At 48.9% G+C, this 24,554-nt stretch overlaps 2 protein-coding genes across 6 annotated transcripts; one reads left to right on the top strand and one right to left on the bottom strand.

Moving 5' to 3' along the window:
• The first annotated feature begins 825 nt into the window (after window positions 1–825).
• On the top strand, window positions 826–17,116 carry DDAH2 (DDAH family member 2, ADMA-independent). 4 transcript variants are annotated; one of them, XM_066581614.1, is made up of 8 exons: window positions 826–952; window positions 5,384–5,826; window positions 8,375–8,739; window positions 8,814–8,913; window positions 10,600–10,673; window positions 12,033–12,152; window positions 12,279–12,422; window positions 14,940–17,116. In XM_066581614.1, the coding sequence occupies exons 3-8, from the start codon at window positions 8,476–8,478 to the stop codon at window positions 15,054–15,056; spliced, it is 819 nt and encodes a 272-aa protein (XP_066437711.1). In that variant the 5' UTR covers window positions 826–952; window positions 5,384–5,826; window positions 8,375–8,475; the 3' UTR covers window positions 15,057–17,116. The 4 variants fall into 4 exon arrangements, with proteins under 4 accessions (XP_066437711.1, XP_066437709.1, XP_066437710.1 ...); XM_066581612.1 differs by lacking the exon at window positions 826–952 and adding an exon at window positions 4,629–4,743; XM_066581613.1 differs by lacking the exon at window positions 826–952 and adding an exon at window positions 4,786–5,000.
• A 2,361-nt stretch (window positions 17,117–19,477) lies between these two features.
• LOC136580770 (uncharacterized) lies at window positions 19,478–24,130 on the bottom strand. 2 transcript variants are annotated; one of them, XM_066581610.1, is made up of 7 exons: window positions 23,951–24,039; window positions 23,348–23,439; window positions 22,597–22,911; window positions 22,294–22,423; window positions 21,507–21,541; window positions 21,146–21,213; window positions 19,478–21,064 (listed from the first exon to the last, which is right to left on the bottom strand). In XM_066581610.1, the coding sequence occupies exons 2-7, from the start codon at window positions 23,400–23,402 to the stop codon at window positions 20,969–20,971; spliced, it is 699 nt and encodes a 232-aa protein (XP_066437707.1). In that variant the 5' UTR covers window positions 23,403–23,439; window positions 23,951–24,039; the 3' UTR covers window positions 19,478–20,968. The 2 variants fall into 2 exon arrangements, with proteins under 2 accessions (XP_066437707.1, XP_066437706.1); XM_066581609.1 differs by lacking the exon at window positions 23,348–23,439 and having other exon boundaries at window positions 23,951–24,130.
• Between the last annotated feature and the right edge of the window lie 424 nt (window positions 24,131–24,554).

Here is a 24,554-nt window from a genome sequence, read left to right as displayed (position 1 = left end):
CATTACCTAATCGGACGCCCTTTTCTATCTAAGTGGCAGCAAGTGTTTCTTTTTGTCTCAGGCTTTGGGGAGCAGAGTAATGTAAGGACCCCATAGCGTATGATGATGTATGCCGTGTTCCGCACAGCTCAACAGTATTTAGAAAGGTACTGGCAAGTCCTCAATTTTATGCACGCTGCCATTAATTTAGAGCTGACACTGGAAGTGAGATTCCGGAAGATAGGCCGGAATGGGTTACTTGCTCTGCCATAACCAAAGCAGGAGGAGTGGTATGGTTCTGCCATGCCCTCGACCAGTCAGGGTTAGTGAATTTTTAAATTCTCCAACTGTTCCTTTATTGTAGTCGGTAAATGCCCTCTTTACTGGGGAGTTGGGAGTTTGTTTATTGGGTTAGTACGTTGAGGAACTCCTGCCTCAGACTTTTCCTCTGATTTCGGAAGGGTCAGCCTTCTTTAAGTGGGGGGGAAATGTAGTGTCCCAGAGTAGAGTAGGGTCACCACAAAGCTCTTTCGTGTTTCCCTTGTCATGTGCTGTCTGTGTTTGGTGTCCATGCCATTAACTTTAATGTGTCTTTGTCCTTGTCACCCTAACCTGCTCGTTGTTGGCGGATTAGTGAGTGGGTGGGTTAGGGGGCGTTTTGGGTAAGTGAGAGAAAGTGGAGAAGACGAGATGTAGGCGGGGAGGACATGTGTAGGAAGCTCAGGTCCCGACGCCATCATGGTCCGGGAGAGAGCCAAAAGAAAACCCATCTTCTGCTTATCCACAGAAGAGTGCAATGGGTCCGGCTACACAGCTGCTGATCGGAGTACAAATCGGGCATGAATGAGTGCATGGAGTGCTCGTTAGATTTGAGAAGAGAGAAACTAAAAACAGAGAGACTGTCCATCTATTTTCCCTGCTGCGCTGACAGAGCTCGCTCAAACAATCCACTGTCAGATAACTGAGACTGATGGCAAGTATGTTTTTGGGGCGGAGTATTAGCAAACAGAAAATGATTGGCGGCTGTCATGGAGAAAATGGTTCAGATCTGTTGTTACTTAAGACTGTTACCGTATGTACTGAAGAGACCCGTGTTACAAACGTTAAGTAAACTGTGTTCCTCCGGTTTAACTAACGATTGGATTATTGACTCTTTATTTGATTCATTAGTTGCGTTACTTTAATGGGGCACTGGCGTCACGTGAACATTTTCAACTTAGAACATTTTCATCCTGCTATCATTTTTTTACCACTGTAAGCTGCCAGTAGAGCTGCCGTTTACAACATCTTTATCCCCGCTGTCTCTTCCCGAAAGCCTGCGCTCGGCTGCCACACCATTGTCACCGGATAACGAATGTCATGGCTGATGGGTATATAAGTATATTCCAAGCCTCTGGTGGACTGCTTCAGCACTGAGAGGCCAGATGTGGCCTTATTACATGCTGTAGATTTAGGCCCGTGGGGCTTCTATAGGGGGCTTTGTGTTGGATTTTTATGGGCGCTATCAGATGGTTGTATTATGGCCACCAGAGCCCTGATCCTTCTGTTAGATCCTTATGTGTAGGTAACATAGACCCTATAATGGTGTCGTGGTTTTCGGGCACATGCACGTGACCATTCTACAGATTTATGTTGTTCGATGTCCGTAGTCACCGTTGGGTCCATACTGTGCTTCTTATATAGCTTCCATATGAACCTGTGAGAGTAAACATTGTGCACTAGATGGCAGCATGGAGTAAGTATGGCTGTAGACACTGTGGGGCATATTTACATACAGTGGCATGCCATATACTAGTCTAAGTAAACTGTGCCGCAGTCAGTGAGACAAATTTTTTAAGGGGTGCAACTTTTGTCCCATCTGGCGGCACATCCGTGCACCAGACTGAAACCTACGTTAGCTCCAAGCTGGTCTAGGATTCAATTACAGTGTACGCCAGTTTCTGGTACATTATAGCAAATCTGATGGCCCAAGCACATTCACCCCACCCCCTAAAGAAGGCCCTGCCCACTTTTGAAAAACAAACTAAGTTTCAGTTTTAGTATGTGCACCAAAGTTCTGACTTTTACACCCCAGAAATGTGGGGTACAAAAAACAAATAGTCATGCCGCTAGGGGGTCGTTTATCATGGTTCTTGCACAGAAAGTTGTAATTTTGGTGCAAGTTTGATTTTATGTCAAAAATTGTGACTTTTTGCATTTGTATGCTGTGGTTGAAAATGAGCGCAGCCTAGCGGGAGGGTGCGGCCGCCATGACTCGGCACGTTTACTATATTTTACACCAGAAGCTGGCATTAATTATAGTGTAAGTCTACACCAGCTTGTATAGGTAGGTATACGATATGTATAAACTTGCCTGTGCTGCTTAATAAATTAGGCACATTTTGCTCCAGCGCTGTACAGGGAACTGATAAATCCCCCATAACACGCTCCATCAGCCGCAGGGGGTGAATGTTGTACTAAATGATTGCAATGAAGGATACTATGGGCCTGTACTGGCCCTCCAACACTTGACCTATAACATATAGATTGTCCCCTTACTCCTGGAAGCACCACATGGCGGCACACAGACATAATGCCGCTCTGGTGTGCAGCCGTACAGGAGACTCGGAGAAAGCTCATGCATGGACATTACTGGTGTGTGTGTATAAAATCTCCTGTGACCTCATGGGTTCTCATGGGACGGAAATCCCGCGGAAATCTCGTGGTTTGGCTGCGCCAAAGAGCCGCAAGATTTCCCACGCGAGAGCCGCGGGTTTTGGAGTGTTTGGCCGCTGGCATTCCGTGGCTTTCTCTCCCCATACAGAGGAGTGGGGCTGCAACGGAAAAAAATAGCAATTGATATGCTGCGGTTGTCAATTCCGCACCGCAACGCCGGTTCCGCCCGACTTTGCCGCGATGGATTGGCCGCCCCGTTTGGACGAGATTTTTGCAAATTCTCATCTACATGGCTGGCTAATCGCGGGTTTAGGAGCCGCGGACGGATTTGCCGCACAGAAATTCTACACTGAATTTCTGCGGCAAATCCGTCCCATGTGAACCTAGCCGAGACTCTCACAGAAGCAGAGACCTAGAGGTGCGGTGGGGAGTCAGGGAAGGGGTTAATTCTAACCACCCTCCTTGATAGGTGGCAGGTGGGATATAATGAGCCACCTTACAGCCAGAGGAGCTGATGGTGGGTGCGGCTGCTCCAGGAGGTGGGTGATGTGCCTCATGTTTGTAGTCTAATTGGCTGAGAGACAGAAAGCGATGTTACATTATGTGTATATATATATATATATATATATATATATATATATATATATATATATATATATATAGGGATTGTAGACCTGTGACTGTATTTTGGGGCGAGGTGCAGTCCTGTATATGAGGCTCTTTGTACTGTCAGTATATAGACTGTTCAGCACCTTATTTAAGGGCCATCAGAGGGATGGGTGGGTGTGTGTCCTGTGTATAAGGGCTGTCAGGTTGTGCTGTCTGTATATGAAGGTGGGGGTGCAATGTCTGGGTGCTTATATAGGGTTGTGCAGTGACTAGAGGGGTACAGCTAGTATATAAGGACTGTCAGGTTGTGCTTTCTGTATGGGGGGGGGGGGGGGCTGCAGTGTCTGGGTGTATATAGAGGGGGCACAACTTGTATATAAGAATAGTCAGGCTGTTATAGCTGTACCCCCCCCCCCCCCCTCCTCATCTATATACAGATATCTCATCCTGTACATAAAGGGGTACAGCTGTATACAGGCACCATTAGGCTGTGCTGTCTGTGTATATATAGGGGGTACAGCCGTAGACAGGTGCTGTCTGTATATAGATGGGGAGGGGGGTACAGTGTCTGAGTATATATGGGGGTGGGGGGTACAGCCTGTAGAGGAGGGTGCAGTGTCTATGTATATACAGGTGTGTACAGCTGTATACAGGAGGGTGCAGTGGCTGAGTATATACAGGGGGGTACAGCCTGTAATGTGTGTGTATATAGGGTGGTACAGCTGTATACAGGAGGGTGCAATGTCTGAGTATATACGGGGGGGGGGGGTGTACAGCCTGTATATAGGAGGGTGCAGTGTCTGTGTATACAGGGGCGTACAGCTATATACAGGAGGATGCAGTGGCTGAGTATATACAGGTGGGTACAGCCTATATACAGGGGGGTCCGGCCTGTATATAGGGGAGGGTACAGTCTTATACAGGAAGGTGCAGTGTCTGAGTATATGCCGGGGTGTACAGTCTGTATATATGGGGTACAGCTGTATACAGGGGGGTACAGCCTGTACATAGGAGGGTGCAGTGTCTGAGTATAATACAGGGAGTACAGCCTGATATATATATATATATATATATATATATATATATATATATATATATATATATATATATATATATATATATATATATAGGGATACAGCTGTATACAGGGGGGTGCAGCTGTATACAGGAGGGTACAGTGGCTGAGCGTATATATAGGGGGTACAACTCTATACAGGAGGGTGCAGTGTCTGTGTGTATATATAGGGGGTACAGCCTGTATACGGGAGTGTAGTGAGTGTATATAGGGGGTACAGCCTGTATACAAGGGGGGTGCAGTGTCTGAGTGTATATAGGGGGTACAGCTGTACACAGGCGCCGTCAGGCTGTGCTGGGAGGAGGGAGCTCCGGGAGGGAGGAGGGAGATGGAGGCAGGGATAGGCGGGAGGCAACAGCCGCTCTGGACGGGTGACCCCCGGGCTCTGCGGTCCTGTGACGTGTGTGGCCCCGGCCCTCCCTGCGGTGAGTGCTCCGTCCCCCCGGGCCCCGCCGCGCCCACTCGGCCGGGTCCTCCTCATCCTCCCGGTCCCCCTGGGGGGCGCTCCGGCCTCTAAACCCGTCCAGATGGCCTAGAAGGGGTTAAAACCCGGAGAGCCACCCCCCCAGTGCAGCGCCTCACATCCCTGTGAGCCGGCCGGGGGCGCGGGACCACCGACCCCATTGTCTGCCCGGGAGGATGCGGCCCGGATTAACCCCTTTATGTCCCATCCAGTAGAAGGGTGGGCAGCACTGAATGGGTTAAAAGTTCTGGAAAAGGGCAAAGTGGTGACTTAACCCCCTAAGTGCTGGAAGTTCACATGTAGCAGAACTGGGTTTGCCCACAAGGGTGACTGGTAGATCCTGTGGTTGTGGGTGCCCAGCCACAAGGGGGCGCTGAGGTTTAGTAGGGCGCGCCGTCTTATTGCAGGGTTGTGTCCCGCTCGCTATGACCCTGAGCTATCTGTAGTTGTCGGCTTCCATCATGGCGGTGGGATGTCCCGCCATCTAGGGGTCTTTGCTGTTACTGTGTGTGTGTGTGTGTGTGGTGTAACGTTTATGTCGCACATGGTGCCCGCCGTCGTCCGCGGCTCTTCTGGACATGATTGTCATTCCTCTCTTGCAGGATGTGAAGTCAGGAAGGAAACCAGAGGAGCTTAGCCAGGCCGGAGACGAGCGGCGCAGGAGACGGGTGCTGCACTGTTACCCCCGCCCCGGGCATAAGACATGGCTGGTAGATACACTCACGCGGTGGTCCGGGGGGTGCCCTCCTCTCTGGCACATGAGGCGGAGGGGAAGGTGGACCTTGCCAGGGCACAAAGGGAAAGTGGCGTCTTCTGTGGCATCTTAAGACAGAAACTGGGGCTTCAAGTGATGGAGCTTCCCGCAAGTGAGAATCTACCCCGAGGGCAGCTGATCGGAGTACAAATCGGGCATGAATGAGTGCATGGAGTGCTCGTTAGATTTGAGAAGAGAGAAACTAAAAACAGAGAGACTGTCCATCTATTTTCCCTGCTGCGCTGACAGAGCTCGCTCAAACAATCCACTGTCAGATAACTGAGACTGATGGCAAGTATGTTTTTGGGGCGGAGTATTAGCAAACAGAAAATGATTGGCGGCTGTCATGGAGAAAATGGTTCAGATCTGTTGTTACTTAAGACTGTTACCGTATGTACTGAAGAGACCCGTGTTACAAACGTTAAGTAAACTGTGTTCCTCCGGTTTAACTAACGATTGGATTATTGACTCTTTATTTGATTCATTAGTTGCGTTACTTTAATGGGGCACTGGCGTCACGTGAACATTTTCAACTTAGAACATTTTCATCCTGCTATCATTTTTTTACCACTGTAAGCTGCCAGTAGAGCTGCCGTTTACAACATCTTTATCCCCGCTGTCTCTTCCCGAAAGCCTGCGCTCGGCTGCCACACCATTGTCACCGGATAACGAATGTCATGGCTGATGGGTATATAAGTATATTCCAAGCCTCTGGTGGACTGCTTCAGCACTGAGAGGCCAGATGTGGCCTTATTACATGCTGTAGATTTAGGCCCGTGGGGCTTCTATAGGGGGCTTTGTGTTGGATTTTTATGGGCGCTATCAGATGGTTGTATTATGGCCACCAGAGCCCTGATCCTTCTGTTAGATCCTTATGTGTAGGTAACATAGACCCTATAATGGTGTCGTGGTTTTCGGGCACATGCACGTGACCATTCTACAGATTTATGTTGTTCGATGTCCGTAGTCACCGTTGGGTCCATACTGTGCTTCTTATATAGCTTCCATATGAACCTGTGAGAGTAAACATTGTGCACTAGATGGCAGCATGGAGTAAGTATGGCTGTAGACACTGTGGGGCATATTTACATACAGTGGCATGCCATATACTAGTCTAAGTAAACTGTGCCGCAGTCAGTGAGACAAATTTTTTAAGGGGTGCAACTTTTGTCCCATCTGGCGGCACATCCGTGCACCAGACTGAAACCTACGTTAGCTCCAAGCTGGTCTAGGATTCAATTACAGTGTACGCCAGTTTCTGGTACATTATAGCAAATCTGATGGCCCAAGCACATTCACCCCACCCCCTAAAGAAGGCCCTGCCCACTTTTGAAAAACAAACTAAGTTTCAGTTTTAGTATGTGCACCAAAGTTCTGACTTTTACACCCCAGAAATGTGGGGTACAAAAAACAAATAGTCATGCCGCTAGGGGGTCGTTTATCATGGTTCTTGCACAGAAAGTTGTAATTTTGGTGCAAGTTTGATTTTATGTCAAAAATTGTGACTTTTTGCATTTGTATGCTGTGGTTGAAAATGAGCGCAGCCTAGCGGGAGGGTGCGGCCGCCATGACTCGGCACGTTTACTATATTTTACACCAGAAGCTGGCATTAATTATAGTGTAAGTCTACACCAGCTTGTATAGGTAGGTATACGATATGTATAAACTTGCCTGTGCTGCTTAATAAATTAGGCACATTTTGCTCCAGCGCTGTACAGGGAACTGATAAATCCCCCATAACACGCTCCATCAGCCGCAGGGGGTGAATGTTGTACTAAATGATTGCAATGAAGGATACTATGGGCCTGTACTGGCCCTCCAACACTTGACCTATAACATATAGATTGTCCCCTTACTCCTGGAAGCACCACATGGCGGCACACAGACATAATGCCGCTCTGGTGTGCAGCCGTACAGGAGACTCGGAGAAAGCTCATGCATGGACATTACTGGTGTGTGTGTATAAAATCTCCTGTGACCTCATGGGTTCTCATGGGACGGAAATCCCGCGGAAATCTCGTGGTTTGGCTGCGCCAAAGAGCCGCAAGATTTCCCACGCGAGAGCCGCGGGTTTTGGAGTGTTTGGCCGCTGGCATTCCGTGGCTTTCTCTCCCCATACAGAGGAGTGGGGCTGCAACGGAAAAAAATAGCAATTGATATGCTGCGGTTGTCAATTCCGCACCGCAACGCCGGTTCCGCCCGACTTTGCCGCGATGGATTGGCCGCCCCGTTTGGACGATTGGCCGCCTCCTCATCCTCCCGGTCCCCCTGGGGGGCGCTCCGGCCTCTAAACCCGTCCAGATGGCCTAGAAGGGGTTAAAACCCGGAGAGCCACCCCCCCAGTGCAGCGCCTCACATCCCTGTGAGCCGGCCGGGGGCGCGGGACCACCGACCCCATTGTCTGCCCGGGAGGATGCGGCCCGGATTAACCCCTTTATGTCCCATCCAGTAGAAGGGTGGGCAGCACTGAATGGGTTAAAAGTTCTGGAAAAGGGCAAAGTGGTGACTTAACCCCCTAAGTGCTGGAAGTTCACATGTAGCAGAACTGGGTTTGCCCACAAGGGTGACTGGTAGATCCTGTGGTTGTGGGTGCCCAGCCACAAGGGGGCGCTGAGGTTTAGTAGGGCGCGCCGTCTTATTGCAGGGTTGTGTCCCGCTCGCTATGACCCTGAGCTATCTGTAGTTGTCGGCTTCCATCATGGCGGTGGGATGTCCCGCCATCTAGGGGTCTTTGCTGTTACTGTGTGTGTGTGTGTGTGTGGTGTAACGTTTATGTCGCACATGGTGCCCGCCGTCGTCCGCGGCTCTTCTGGACATGATTGTCATTCCTCTCTTGCAGGATGTGAAGTCAGGAAGGAAACCAGAGGAGCTTAGCCAGGCCGGAGACGAGCGGCGCAGGAGACGGGTGCTGCACTGTTACCCCCGCCCCGGGCATAAGACATGGCTGGTAGATACACTCACGCGGTGGTCCGGGGGGTGCCCTCCTCTCTGGCACATGAGGCGGAGGGGAAGGTGGACCTTGCCAGGGCACAAAGGGAAAGTGGCGTCTTCTGTGGCATCTTAAGACAGAAACTGGGGCTTCAAGTGATGGAGCTTCCCGCAAGTGAGAATCTACCCCGAGGGCAGCTGATCGGAGATATGGCAGTGGTAATCGCTGACACGGCACTAATCACTCGCCCGGCCAACCCCGCCAGGAGGCAAGAGGTGAGCTCCAGAGCCCGGATGTGATTACATAGGCATCCCCGCGTGCGCTGCTACTAATTTTCCGCTCTTCTCAGGCAGAAGGCTTACACAAGTTGTTCGAAGAGTTGAAGTTTCGGGTCTGTGAAGTTACGGATGAAGGCGCCGCGCTGGACGCCAGCGACATCCTCTTCACAGGTCAGTGGCTGCCGGGACCCTCTAGTGTTGGGGGTAGAGAACAAGTGCAGCACGAGAGAAGTCCGTGGGTGTGGAGGAGGTGGTGAGCAGCGTAGGGGCCAGTTGTCTGGGTGCCCCTGACCATTGACCTCAACCCCCTAGGGAGCCGAGAAATAGTCAGCGACTTGTTGGATGGGTTTAGTCACAGCTCACACGTGAGTCGCCCTTAGTCTATAAGGTCGCTTCATACTTATAAGATGGGCACCCCGCGGTCTCCCCGCTGGCGCCTCTTCCGTCTCCTTCCAAGCTCCGCCTCCACAGTTTCTTAATACCAACGACCAGCAGACTCAGGGCTGGGAAAGAGAGAGAAAGGGGAGGTGGACAGCGCCCACCCCAAAGCCTTAACCAAAGGGGAAGGCGGGACAAAGCTACCTGCGGGCTAACGTCCTCTTGTGTATTTGGCCTATCAAAAGGAGCTGTCCAGGCTGGTGAAATCCTTACCCGGATCCGCAGTGTTGGGACCTCAACTTCATACCCAATGCCAAACTGGGTCATACGTTATGGACTCGCTCTGAGCCTCGCAGGGGGCCGAATGTTCCACTCTTATTGACTAAACCGGCCCCCTTCCGTGTCATGGCCGATGCAGACACATAAGGGGCTCAGTTAGCAGCCAGCCCCCTGCGAGGCACATTTACACGCAACGATTATCGCTCAAAAGTTCAAGCGATGGCATATGAGCGAATTGTTGTGTGTAAATGCTTCCATCTTTCACTCTTCAGCTGAGCAATGACTTTAAAGTCAGTCTAAAATCCATCTTTCAGCCAGAAAGTAGATAACAGGCGCTGTGTTCTGCACTGGAGTAGCTGATTACATTGTAGTCAGCTGACAGCGCATGCGAGAAGAAAGGAGTTGATTGCAAAGATCATACCACTGGCTGTGCTATGTAAACAGCTCCTGGAGGCTCATTTACATGCAAATGAAGCTAATAAAAGTGCTAATGGGCATTAGTGTCCATTATCACTTTATGCAAAATGATCACTAGAACTGTCAATCTTTTAGTCGTTTGAAAGATTGTCTTTGCGTGTAAATGAGCCTTTAGTCCATACCACATGACCTAGTGTTGGAAGTTGAGGTTCTGGCTTCGGGAGTCTGAGTAAGGATTTCACCTCCCTGGACAGCCCCTTTTTAAGGAGGTTTTACAAGACTAGGAAGCATTGGGGGCTTCGTCCGGAAATGATGAGGGGGGTATGGGGAATATCAGGTCAGTGGGACTTGGCTGAAATACCAGACTACCTGCAAACAGCAGCGGCCATGTTTTTTTGCAAAGCCCTTTAAGATTATCTGACTGTGGTACAAGGACCATACATCATGACGAGGCAGCAGGCGGGTTGTTAGATGACTGATTTACAAGTTTGTGAACCCGCATGCAGTCAGCGCCCCGTTCGATGCAGGCTGGTAAGAGGTCTGTCCATATAGGCAACCGTGGAGACGCGCAGCGCTGTATACACAGGACGGTGGGCTCGATGTGCTGCCTTGTGTACACGCTCATTACAGGAAGTGGCGCCAAATCTAAAACTAAGTCTCTGGGCAATGTCGGCTGAGTAGTGAGCTAAGGAAAGGTGTGACGTCTTTCCAGAGATGACGCCCCTGCTGGCTGTATCTGGTATTGCACTTGCTGTGTGGTTGATATCTCTGTTCATTTTGCAGGTACGGAAATCTTTGTGGGTTTGTCCAAGTGGACCAATCTCCAGGGCGCTGAGGTGGTGGCCAAAACCTACCAGGTAGTAAACCAGTGTTCGGCCCTCCCTTCCCACACCCAATTTTCACGTATTGGTACCCCAGAGAGCCAGAATTGTCCCCTGACTAGAAGCAGCCAAGCACTCAAGCGTGACATGGGGGGCTCTTAAATCTCCGCTCTACCTCAGACATCACCAAGATCTGACCCTTCAGGGCCCTGCTGATGGGAACGTAACATGTGCGGAGTGCAAGTTGCATCGTGTCTTTACTCCATTCACACCTGATTCTGCTTCCTTCCTGTTGGCTCTCAGGCTCATCTGAAGCTCCTACTGGCTTTACGGTCTGCAGTGTATTCTGGGAGATATAGCCTGAGGACTGCAGTAATGTTATACATCCCATGTGCTCTTCTGTGTGGAGCAATGGTCATCACTTCCAAGGGAAAGCAGCAGATGGGGAATGCAGCGTTGGATGTGAATGGAGAGCAGAATAAGGCCACTGACCTGCTGCGCGGCGGGCGATCACTATTCTGTGTACTGCTGGTTGCTGTGATGGGGCTGCGGGAGATCCGGAGTGTACTGTAAGTTGGAGGGGAGACCCCAACTACTAATGCCCAGGCAGTGGTCTGCTCTCAGCTCTGCTGCTCATCTATTTCTATAGTTAGGATGTATATAAAGTGAAGCACATCTGCGAATATCCTTTAACTTTGTCTTGTATACCGGCCCTGGAAGACTTCTGTGTAGCCATGATAGAGGACTACAAACAGCTGAAGTCCTGCAGTCCCCACATAGGTTGGCAAGAAGTATGACTGCATGACCAGACTACACAGGGCTTGTTTGTAGTCTGTAACCATGGAGACATGCAGGTCTGCACAGAAGCTGTATATGAAAGTGTTTTTTGTTTTTTTTTAAACCCCCTTCCTTCTCCTCAGACTACCTGCAGAGTTTCCCATGGCCAAGAAAGTCACACCTGACTTTTGCATTGCGAGACAGTAAAACACATTGGGCGGCAAGAGGTTTCCCATTCAATGGAAAGACTTGCCAATCCTCTGACTTGGCTGAAAGCTGCTCCAGGGGGGTCACTACTTTACTGAAGTGATGGGAGGGGTGTTTGCCCAAAAAAAGCCTCGCATCACCACAAAAACGCACGTTGGTGACCGTGATATTGGGCCGAGCTTCTTGGCCTGAGATCGCACTCGCCCGTGTCTAGGTAGTCTTACTCCTGCCATTTATTTGATGCATTGCAGCAATAGAAAGTGGTTTGCAAAAGTATGCACACCCTTAACATGACTCCCTTTCCCATGTTCACCTGCTCACTTACAGAGTGTTTGGGTTATCCCACTTCCGGCACGCAGAGCGGCTGCTGCTCCTAATGACGCCCTAATCCCCCGCGTTGTTTGCCCCTAGGACTTCGCTGTTTCTACTGTTCCGGTTGCCGGCGACTTACATCTGAAGAGTTTCTGCAGCATGTGCGGGCCGGACACCCTGGTGATCGGCAGCAGCGACACGGCTAGGAAAGCCCTGAAGGTGAGGCCAGAGAGGACGGCAGGTCTGCGGTATTTTGGTGTACGCCCCGCCATCTACTGTATGCATTACTCAGATCGGACTGCGCTGCCTCATAAACAATGTAACCGGTGGATACTTGTCTCGCAGATGATGGAACAGCTGACGGATCATCACTACGAGACGCTGACTGTGCCGGACGACCCCGCCGCCAACTGCATCTACGCTCGCGTGGGGCCTAAATCAAACGTGCTGGTTCATCGCAGCGCAGACGAATATCCAAACAGTGTGCAGGTGATTATAGGGGTCGTCGTGTACATACCATAGGGGCAACTGCTGTGGGGCCCCTGGATAGAGGAGCCCATCTTAAAGGGGCATTGCCATCTTGCAGTGAGGGGATATATCATAACTTTGGTGGGGGGTTGATCTCTGGGACCCCCCAGAATCGGAGTGAGTGGGCAACAGCATTGACTTGGCACCCCAACTGCGCCAGGCACAGCAGCTGCTGCCCTACAAGTGAATGAACCCATGCTGCCATTCCCCAGCATAGTGGGTGGCCACAGTATGCCATTAGCACTTCAGCCCCTTTAATCTCAGGATGCACAGGGGTTCCAGAGGACAGACCCCACAAATAATGAAGTGATGGCATCTCCCAGCAATATATCGTTGCTGTATAAGGCAGGAACGCCCCTTGATGGGTGGTAATGTGGGTGCTGCACCTCAGTGTTATCTTTGCTATGGGGCTCCTCGCTTTGTGTGCCCCCCTCCCCCCGAATGCTCTGAGCTATAAATGACTATTAGATCAGGGTCACCACTGTATTTTGGCCGCGTCGTTGCATCCCGGCCTGACTGCAGGTCTCCTGACTCTTAACGCCAGGCAGCGCGGGAATCTGATGCTCAGAGTTCCGGTCAGGAGACCACGGTCAGGCTGGGATGCAACCGCGCAGCCAACATATGGTGGTGTCACCGGCCTTATACAAAGCAGGGCGATCATAATCCATGTCCCGTGTGAGCGCTGCTGGAAGGAGGCAGTGTCTGTACAGTTTAGATTAGATTAACCCCTTAGTGACCGGGCTTTTTTGCATTTTTGTTTTTTCCTACTCCCTTTTAAAAAATCGTAGCGCCTTTATTTATCCAGCGACGTCGCTGTATGAGGGCTTGTTGTTTTTTGCGGGACGAGTTGTAGTTTTCAATGGTGCTATTTATTGTACCATATAATGTACTGAAAAACTTCTAAAAAATTCTTAGCGGAGAGAAATGGGGGAAAAAAGAAAAAAAACATTCCACCATCTTTCGGTGCGTCCTGTTTCTACGGCGCACAAACTGCAACAAAAACGACCTGATATTTTTATTCTATGGGTCAGTACGATTACTACCAAACTTATATAGTATTGTTTTTGCTGTAGTACTTGTATTTGTTTTTTAAGATATTACATTTTTTTCAATTTATTTTCTGCGGTCATTTTGTGCGTGCGATAACTTTTTTTTTTTTTTTATTTTTCCGTCGACCTAGTTGTGCAAGGGCTCATTTTTTGCGGGATTTCTTGTAGTTTCCGATAGTATCAATCTGGAATACATACGACTTTTTGATCGCTTTTTATTGCGTTTTTTTCTGGGAGACAGGGTAACTAAAAAAATGCATTTCTGGTGTTCTTAATTTTTTTTTTTCGGACGACATTCACCGTGCAGAAAAAATAATGCACTACTTTGATAGATCGGACTTTTACGGACGCGGCGATACCAAATACATATTTTTATTTTATGATTTAGATTTTTTTTTTTAATAGATATGGCAAAAGGGGGGTGATTTAAACTTTTCTAACTTTTTTAAATTGTAAAAAAAAAACTTTATTGATCTTTTTTTACTTTACTTTGAAGTCCACCTGGGGGACTTTAACATGTGATGCTTTGATCGCTCCTGCAGTATGACGTAATGCTATAGCATTGCGTCATACTGCTTTTTTACAGGCAGTCTTTCAAGCCACCCTGTGTGGATGGCTTGATAGGCAGTCTGCTAAGGCAGCCCTGGGGCCATTCATTAGGCCCCCGGCTGCCATGACACCTGCACGGATCCCCCGATCTCACCGTGGGGGGGCCGTGCGGGACCCCCAAACAGCATTCGGGGCATTTAAAGGGTTAATAGCCGCGATCGGCCGAGCGCGGCTATTGCCCGCGGGTGTCAGCTGTAATAAACAGCTGACGCCCGCGCTGTATGGAGGGAGATAGTGGCGCTACCTCCCTCCATACACGTCCTGCAGCTGCAGGATGTAAAAACACTATGGCCCGGTCGTTAAGGGTTAAGTTACTGACAGCACCGCATGGCACAGTGCCCAAGCTTACTTTTTTATATTTAATGGGCCCCAGATTCTGCGCTCATGTCTCCTTTCCCTCTATAGAAGTTGTGAAGCATTTCCGATGCTGCCCCCAAAATCCTGTCTTCATGTTGCAGTCATAGAATTCACCGTTCTGCCTTCACCTGCCACTCACAGGTGCTCGCTTCATGCAGGTAGCCGTGATTGTAGTGAGCGCCCCCTAGTGGTGGCTCCAGGCCACCAGACTGATCACTTACTCTGACTGCATGAAGGAGTTTGGAACACCGACCCTAGAGATGTGATGACATTGATCTGCACCTCAGAATAAAGTGGCGTCAAACCTTCTCCTGTCTTATGTTCTTCAGCTGCCTGCCCCCACCCTATTATTAAAGGGGTCTTCTGGGATTTTACGTGGCCTAGCACAGCTGGTTACACTTGATGCTATTCTCTGATGTACTACATCTCCCAGCATGTACTCACCACTGTCTCCATTACACAGGTCTTCCAGAAGCTTACGGATTATACGCTTGTCCCGGCGTCCTGCACGGAGGTGTCGAAGATCGGAGGCTGTCTGACCGCCTGCTCTATACTGATCAATCGCAAGCTGGAGCTCTGAGCTGTTCCTATAGGGGCGGCCTCCCTCCTCCTATATCGTCATACCGCCAATGTATCCGACTATGGCTTTAATGGGATCCTGCATATCTTCCACCACCGCACAGCCTGTAGCACTGCGTATATACATATCTAGGACAGTCCGACCGCCTGTTGTCTGGAATGGGACACGATTTTTTTTACTTCTTCCCATAGGTGGGAGCGTGTAAGATGCAAATGGCTGCAATAAGGGAATCCGGCTCTTCTGAGCACCAACCTGTATCTTAGCAGCTGATATAGATGACCTTCCAGCACAACAACCCATATCCGACTGCTGGAGCTGTTATGCGCCATTGATGTTTGCTCCAATCTAGAGCAGTGTGCGGCTGTGACGTGTATATATGGCCCAACAGATGCCAGCTGTGATCAGACACCGTATAACCCTTACTGGCGTCACCAGGGTGCCAACACCCCTCTTAGGCAGTTTGTTGGGGGTTCCACTGCCTAATAGCCTAAATGAATCAGCAGTCCCCGCACCCAGTCTGCTTGCTGAATTGGGAAGGGGGCTTGTAGGCACTCGCTCTGCACTTCTCTAGATATGACTGCCATAGGAATCTGAATTCTTCCATTAGACGTGCGCCACCTTTTCGCCATGATCGCAGTATCGCGCACATCTCTAACGCTGTGGACTAGTTAAGGGGTGAAGGCTGATGCTCATGCGGTTTTTTTTTTTCTGGTGCTAATTAGAGTTTGGGCTACACGGTGACGACCTAGTCGCAGAAAAGCTTGGCTACATGTTTGTGTGACTCGCTGTCATGTGACTATTGCAGAAGTGCAGTTTGGCTGTTGAACAGTCGGAGCGCAGACAATTCGCGGTCACACGCGACTCGCGCTGGTCTATGGTGGAAGTGGCACTTGTGACCTGCTACCAAAATCCAACTGACGGGTATACTGCAGCCGTCGCGTCTGGCGGCATATTGTAACCACGACCATTATCACATGCAGTCTTGCGGCTGAGTCTGCGTTCTCCGTGTCGCGGTGTAGCCCTGGCCGTCTCATCTGGCTCCTATCTAATTCCTGAATCTTTATGGTGTTGTCTCCTGCACTCAGTGACCGACCTCTTCAAGGTGATTCTACCTGGCATTGACTTGTTGGGTTGATTAACCTACGAAATGGCGCCTCTGTTATGCGGCGATGACTGCGCTATAGTTGCCTTTATTGCCCTTTTTCCTTTCTCTACATCATACGATCCTACCTGCCCACTACAGTTCTCCTGTGCCGCTTATCTCCCCCATAAGGGACTTCATGGAGGTGCAGACGGCTCGTACGCGCTCTTCCTCCCCGCTGCGCTCATGCGGCCCATCTAGTTGAGCTGATGAAGTTTGACAGTTCAGTTGCTAGGTATGTTGTGATGTGGCTCGCCCCTAGCAACCATTTCTGATCGCTGGACGTTTCCTCTTCGTGCTCTATTAATCAGATTTCAGTAATTGCATGCAGGATCGGCATCACCGTATAATACTTCATAGCTTATGTGCGGGTGGCGTCATGTGACTCTTTTCAGCCAGTCAGGTGTCGGCATCCATGTTGGGTCTAGAACACTAAATCCTCTGTTGCTACGGGTAACACTGCTGTTCGCCGTTAAGCGCAGTGGTGGATCAGGTTCAATCCTCGCCTCTACAGCAGCGCTCTCCACTCTCTTGTAGGACTACAACCCCCAACATGCTGTGGGAGCTTGCAGCTCTGGGGGTTGTAGTTCTGTCACAGATCCGAGAACGCTGCTACATGTTGGCCGACAACTATTCTTACTTTGCACAATCTGACAACTTGTCTTCTCTCTGTGGTCGCTCTGAATGTAGCAGACATGATTGTCGAGGGCGGCGCCCCGCCTGTTGCATCCCACCATTGCCTCCTGGTGCTATTCCGGGTTCTACGGAGGGGGAGGGGTATTAACCCTCATGGTTTCAGCGAGTGATTGATTCCATATTAATGTCCCTCTATAAGGTGCTGTAGCTCCTCCCTGTCTACTATATGCTGGAAACGCTGTTTTTTAACCCTTCAAATTTATAAATAAACTACTTCAATACATTCAGATGTGTGATGTGCCGTCACTGTACAAGTAACTAGTAGTAATTAGTAAATTATAGTACACAGCTCTGCTACATGCACGTCAGACATATATATACATTCTTCATGCAGCAGATTAGAGTCCTGCACACACTAATCACCCGCTGGTCATGTGACAACCGCCGCCTCCTCCCACACAGGTGACTGATCACATGATGGTGACATCACAGGTCCTGCAAGCACACGGCTGCTGTAGATGTTCGTTAATATCCCACTTTCTACAAACCCCCGCAGCCTTAGTTGCTATGGAATAAAAGTGGACAGCAGCCGTGTGCATACAGGACCTATGCTGACATCATGTAATCAGGGGTGGAGCATGTAACTCACTCGGGTTAGGCTTCACCGTCATGTGATCAGGGGTGGAGCATGGCAGTGACATCACACATCCTTTATCCTGAGTGAGTTATGCATCCCCTGCAGCCTCATGTGATCAGGGGCAGAGCATGTAATTCCCTCCGGCTGAAGGACCTGTGATTAGGAGCAGAGCACGTAACTCATGGACGGACATTTGGTCGTTAGTATTTTGAGTGGAGTATTGCATCATAGTACTGCGGTGTACCACCTACTATATAAATAGTAATTTTTTTTTTATCCTTCATTATACTTCCAGAGCTGCACTCCACTAGTTGGCTGTTTAGTGGAGACTGTCAGTAAGCTTGTCAGATATCACTTTACTGCGTAGTTGCTCTCTTAGGGCGCATTCCCACGAACGTATATCGGCTCGGTTTTCACGCCGACCCAATATACGTTGTCCTCATGTGCGGGGGGGGGGGGGGGAGGATGGAAGAGCCAGGAGCAGGAACTGAGCTCCCGCCCCCTCTCTGCCTCCTCTCCGCCCCTCTGCACTATTTGCAATGGGGAGAGGTGGAACAGGGGCGGGGCTAATTCTCAGACCTTAGCCCCACCCCATCCTGCCTCCTTTCATTGCAAATAGGGCAGAAGACGACTTATATCGGCTCGGCGTGAAAACCGAGCCGGTATATTTTCGTGGGAATGCAGCACGGCTGGCTACACATGGGCGATAGCGGGTTTTTTTGACCACGGGAAAATCGCATGTTTTATACACTACGATTTGTGAGCGGCAGTGATGTTTTTGGAGATTAATCTCTCATCGCTGCCGCCCACAATAAGATCACATGACAAATGTGTGGGTTTTTATTGCACAATTCAATGGGACTTTGTAATGTTAAAATCTCAACGTGAGGTTGTAGTGTTGCAATAAAAAGCTTCATAGGAATACATGGGAGATCACAGAGATGGAAGAAGCCACGATTTTTTTTTATATATATCCCCTCAACATCGCAGATGGGAAGGAAACCATTGTAAATTGTTGGTTTCATATTCTCCTTTTCACTGATTATCGCAGCAGGAGAAAATTGCGTAATTTTTCTCACCTGTGTGGAGCCAGCCTTATACTAAGGGGGAAGAAGAGTAACGGCCCATTTAGACAATGATTATCACTCAAAGCCGTCTTTTACGCGATAATCCTTGTGTGTAACTGCACTGACATTGTGCAGTTTTCGTTAAGCCATCGCTGATCTTTCAAGCGTGCTGATAGACAACGATGAGCCTTATCAGGAATACAGCTGATACTATTGTTTCAGCTGTATCCCGTTCCCTGATGACAGGCAGGGTATAAAGAACGCACCTGTCCAGCTGCGTTCTCCATACCCGGCACGGAGCGCTCAGCTGTATAACAACCGGGGTGCTCTGTGCAGAAAACAGCTGGATGCAGAAGACAAGCAGGGCCACCCCCTCTTGTTTTCTGTATCGAGTGCTCAGCTGTATAACAGCCGGGCGCTCGGAGGAACAGTGGGGAACAGCTGGATGCAGAGAACAAGCACCCTGTCCCCGCTTGTCTTCTGCATCCTCCGCTGGGCACACTCGGCTGTGTAACAGCCGGGCGCTCCCAGCAGGGAACAGCTGGGTGAAGAGAACAAGCGGCTCCCTGCTTGTTCTCTGCATCTACCGGAGCCCAAGGTGATCGCTAAACTTTTCAGCGATCATCTTGCGATGTAAATGACACAACGATTATCGCTCAAAAGACATCTTATGAGCAATAATTGTTCAAACGGGCCTTTAATCTTGCATCAATTACTATAGCAAATTGGATGCAAAGATACCATGTCCTGTAATGTAAGCTAATCAGCTCTGTGCAAGGAATGCTGGGAGATCTTAACACGAAAGCCTGCAGAATTGTGAGTTCAGCTCTGGTATAAGTAATTTCCCAGTAGTTCAGTTGCTGTAGCTGTACTCTTTTATATAATTAGCGGTGCCCACACAGAGCATTAACCCTTTCACAACTTCTCTGTATATCAGGGATGGAAGGAAATGTCTTTATTCTCTGCTTTTATTTATTCTCTCACATTCACCTGATGATGGCGCTAGTTTATGGTGGGGACAACCTAAACAGTCTAAAGATAATGCAGTAAGATATCGCAGGAACCAGGATAGACATTCTGGAACGACTCCAGAACCACGGAAGATAATGAATCCCCTGGATATGAGCGTCTTCTGTGCTCATCATGTGCCCCTTATCTCAACTGGAGCCTGCGGGTGAGACTGGGGAAACCCAAGAGGTCGGATCCTGCAAGAGGCTGCTTCGGGCTGGTCCCAAATCTACAAGAGTGCAGGCGGAGCCCAGCGTAGTATCATGAATGGCTTACAAAATGCTATATGGGCGAATCTCAGATGATGTCACAATTGACCACTTAGGGCTTAGTCACACGTATGAGAATCTCGTATGAGATTGGGGCAAGACGGGCAAAACTCGCACAAATATGGAACCCATTCTTTTGAGTGGCCCTATTTACATGAGTGATTGGTTTCTCGCAGCACTTGCTCTGAGGGTGCGTTCACACGAGCGCATAAACGGTGCGTTTTTGCGACCAAACGTATATACGTGACCATCTGAGGCAATGGTTTCAAATGTATTCGTTCACATGGGCGATTTTACGGCGCGTAAAAACGGCAACCCGAAAAAAAAACGGAACACATGCGACCGAAATACGCGCCAACGCATATTCGATGGCCGAAAAGATAGTTTGCAAAGTAGGAACAAACGAAAATACGCTTTCTAGCTCTGGTCGTGTTCGGCGAAAAACGTTCTCTCGGGCGATTATACGTTGCGCTCGTGCGAACGTAAATACGCCTACGCTCGTGTGACCACGCCCTGAGGAAAAGATCGCTATGTGTTCTATTTCTGGGTGTTCCCTCGGAATGCCCTGGCCCATTGTTTCCTAAGGAACCTTGAAAAATGCATGGCGCTCACATGCCATGTTCGCAATTTCACAGGTGTGATGCGATTTTTGCCTTAAAGGGGCGACCGAGCATGAGAGTGTTTAAAAGAAAATTGATAGAACTCTGCTAAAACAGTAACGCTCCTTCCCCCATGCATCATGGCTCGCGGCATCTGAGGGGTGATGCCAGAGGATCAGCATGCACTCTTGGCTGCTGCAGTCCAGTGGTAGCAATTCTAAGACCAGGAGGACCGGATGGATGCAGCACTGATCGCCGGGCGAGAGGACAGATGAGGAACACAGCTTTATTTACAGATTTGCCTCCATTAAGAAAAAAAAAATGTCCTCCCACCTGCAGCCCCTCTAATGCACAAGCGCAGCTGTGGGAGGAGGAGTTACAGTAAAGGGCTGTACATCTGCAGTTGAATGCAGTCTATTGCTGCCTGTTATCAGCCATCTTAGGCTGTGCAGTGGCTGACTATGGGCTTCTTTAATTTTTTTTTTTAAAAAGGATTTCCAACCCTCCCTCCCTCCCATGAAATATAGACTGTATCTGCACCGCCCCCAGTCCATGTCACATGATGTTTGCGTATATTGTATTATAGCTCCTGGAAGGTTTGCGGGACGGTTGGCGTATGATCTCCAGCTCCACGTAAGATACTTCTGTGTCCTGGAAAAGGGAAAGATTCCATCAGTGTTAGTAATTCCCAGGCTGTCCAGCAGAGGGTGGCCCTGAGCTGCTGATACACACCGGCGTTGGGTTGCTGAGGTCGGAGCGGACGTCTTCTGTGAGGGGGAAGTTATCAGATCTCTTTCTGTCTGTAATACAAGAAACAAGTGTAAGAAGACAAGGTCGTGTGCTGAGAGCCCAGAAGTCCATTCACCCCCAGAGCCGCAATCACAATTCTGCTCCAGCGATGATGATAAAGATGGCAGAACATAAGGAATCTGCTGGCAACACCTGGAAACAGTCAGCAGTCTGAGGGCCCACAATGTACTGCTCTCCAGGAAACCAGCAGAATTCTGTATTTGGCTTTATTCACGACCCAAGAAGATGACGTGAAATTAACACAAGTAGATAAAAGTAAATGAACCCTAATGAACTGTCTTACCTTTGTGATATCGGTGGGGAGCAGCGGGCGTTCTCCTACAGAATAAGGGGATAACACAGTTACAAAGAACAAAATCCTAACTGCGCACAGATTCCCAAATCACTAATGAACTGCTGCTCCCTCTAGTGGTGGCTGTATATATCTGTATGTGGGTAGCTCCCCCCTAGTGGTTGCTGTATGTGGGGGTGCTCCCCCTAGTGGTGACTGTATATATCTGTATTTGGGGGAACTCTCCCCAGTGGTATGTATGTGTCTGTGTATGTGCATGTGTATGTGTGTATGTGCGTGTGTGTGTATATATGTAAATGGGAGCACCCTCTAGTAGTGTGTGTGTGCATATGTATATATATATATATATATATATATGTATATGTATATATATATATATATATATATATATATATATAATATATTATAAAATATGGTAGCACCCCCTAGTGGTGGCTGTATATAGGGAGCCATCCTTATGGTGTTGTTTATATCTGTAGGCAGGGAGCTCCCCCTTGTGGTGGCTGTGTTTAGTCAGAATGTGTATCTTAAAGAAAGGGTTGAAGAGACATTAGTTGTGTGTGACAGGAGGACTGTAACCTCTGCTGCACAGATAGCAGGAGGAGGACTGACGCTGTACAGGTCTCAGATGAAAACACTTTTAACTGACAGCAAGCAGAGATACATAAGACTGAAAAGAAAACTTCCCTCTGACCTCATTGTGCACAAACTATACAAAGAGGAAAATGACTATCTTAGCTCTGCTACATCCGTACTATAGTCACAGATGATTACTGACCTGCATTTTCTCATTACACAGATGCCCAATGTGAAGGAGATAGCGGTAATAAGTGCTGCTAGTAGAAGCGCCGCAGTCACGATTGTCAGTAGGGCGCGAGTCGATATTGTGGAGACAGCAACGGAAGTGTCTGGGTGAAGAAAAGCAAAAAATCCTCTTATAGATGAGTGGAATAGAGAGGGTGCAGGGCTGGAGGGCACAGACAGCAAGCTCCACCCGTATCATGGAGGGAGAGGGGCTGGAGGGCACAGATGGCAAGCTCCATCCGCATTGTGGCGTTCACTCTACTCCACCGCTACCTACCTGTGTAATTCGTCTTTGTCGCTGGTGGGGCAGGTGTGGGGGGTCCCAGGTAATACTCGGCTCTAAGCTCTGGAAACTCCTGCACGCTGCACCTCCACAGGCCGCTGCTGTTCTTGTTCTCCAGTAGGTACGATATTTTGCGGCTCGCCGTCTGCCTGAATTGGACGAGTTTTCCGTTCCTGCTGAGTGAGAAGGTGAAATTTCGTCGAGAGGAAGCTTTCTTATCCAGGCAGAGGAGACATTGCAGTGAGGTCTGAGCTCTGCGTCCAGTGAAGAGGGACAGAGAGAGGGAGAGTGACTGCGGAACGGAGCAACCTGCGGACCAGAAGAAGGAACGCTGACAGCAAGCATAGATCTTGAAGATGCTTAGGAATTGAAACGCTAAGTAGATTGGAAAGTTGTAGAACTTTTTTTTTTGTTTACACCCCGCTATACACGACAGTTGCAAGAACCCGTAGACGACTGCTAGTCACCAGCTGGAAGCCCCCCATATAGTCTGCAGACAGGGCTCACTTTTAATGTATCTGGCCATTATAATAGTTACAGTGTGTATGTATGTATGTGTGTGTGTGTTTGTTTATATGTATGTATGTATATATATATATATATATATATATATATTGTCTTATATAGGGACCTCCCTCCACTCACAGTGTCATTTCTGTGTAAGACGCGATAAATTATATCAGCATTGACCTCCCGCCGTGGAGTACACACTGTATCATGTATGGGCACCCGCCATCCTTCTCACCTTCCACACCACAGGATACCACAAGACCAAGTGCCAGAAGGAGCTGCCAGTCCATCCTGCCGATGCTGCTCCTCAGATTTCGGGGATCGATCCTGTGTATTCGGTAGTAGAGTCTGAGGCGAGTGCTTATGCACTTATCACTGACTGTTACTATGTGTGTACCCACTTGTGTGCCAGCCACACAGTCTACACCATCTATGTGCCAGTCTCTCTATGCCACCTGTGTACTACTCTCTCTACACCACCTATGCACTAGACATTCAGTTTACACCATCCATGTGCTAGTTTCTCTATATCACCTGTGTACCAGCCACTTGCTCTATAGCACCTGTGTGCTACTCTCTATACACCACCTGGGTACCGGCCACTCTAAACCAGCTGTGTGCTTGTCTGTCTATAACATCTGCGTACCAGTCACTCTGCCTACAGCACCTGTGTGCCATTCACTCAGGCTTTACCACCCATATGCTTCATTGATTTTATACCATCTGTGTGCCAGTCACAAGATTTACACCAGTAGTGTGCCGATCTGGTTTCTATTCTGTTTGTCTGATCATTACCGTGTCTATGTTTTCTGTGTGCCCCTAACCAAGTCTATATTACCTCTGTGACGTGATTCTCTATACCATCTGTGAGCCAGTCTCTTCCTATACCATGTGTGCCAGTCTCCGGGTCTATAAGGCTTGTGCGCCAGTCCCCATGCTTTCATCCATGTCTATATGCGGGCCTCTGTGACAGGGTGTTGTTTCCCTCATCTCCCATCAGAAGATGACAAAAGGAAGTTCGGTTTATCTATAACAAGCAGCCCTGACTTATGTGCCACATCTCCAGGGATGCCAGCTGGGCTATACATGGGTATAAACCAATACACAGAAGAGCGGAAACCTCCTCCATGACTCGGCACGGCTAATTATACCAAGTAGAATATCTGCAAACACACCGTGCAAAGCACACAGCCGAGAGGAAATACTCCTAATAATTCTTATACATAGTGAGCAATATTATAGTGGCTATATTCTTGTACATAGGGGGCAGTATTATAGTAGTTATATTCTTTTACATAGCAGGCAGTATTATAGTAGTTATATTCTTTTACATAGCAGGCAGTATTATAGTAGTTATATTCTTTTACATAGCAGGCAGTATTATAGTAGTTATATTCTTGTACATAGGAGTAGTACTATAGTAGTTATATTCTTGTACATAG

The sequence above is a fragment of the Eleutherodactylus coqui genome, chromosome 10, assembly GCF_035609145.1.
Source record: "Eleutherodactylus coqui strain aEleCoq1 chromosome 10, aEleCoq1.hap1, whole genome shotgun sequence".
In the NCBI taxonomy this organism is placed as follows: Eukaryota; Metazoa; Chordata; class Amphibia; order Anura; family Eleutherodactylidae; genus Eleutherodactylus; species Eleutherodactylus coqui.
The sequence above is the reverse complement of the archived record's forward strand: the minus strand, read 5'-3'. Positions and strand labels throughout refer to the sequence as shown.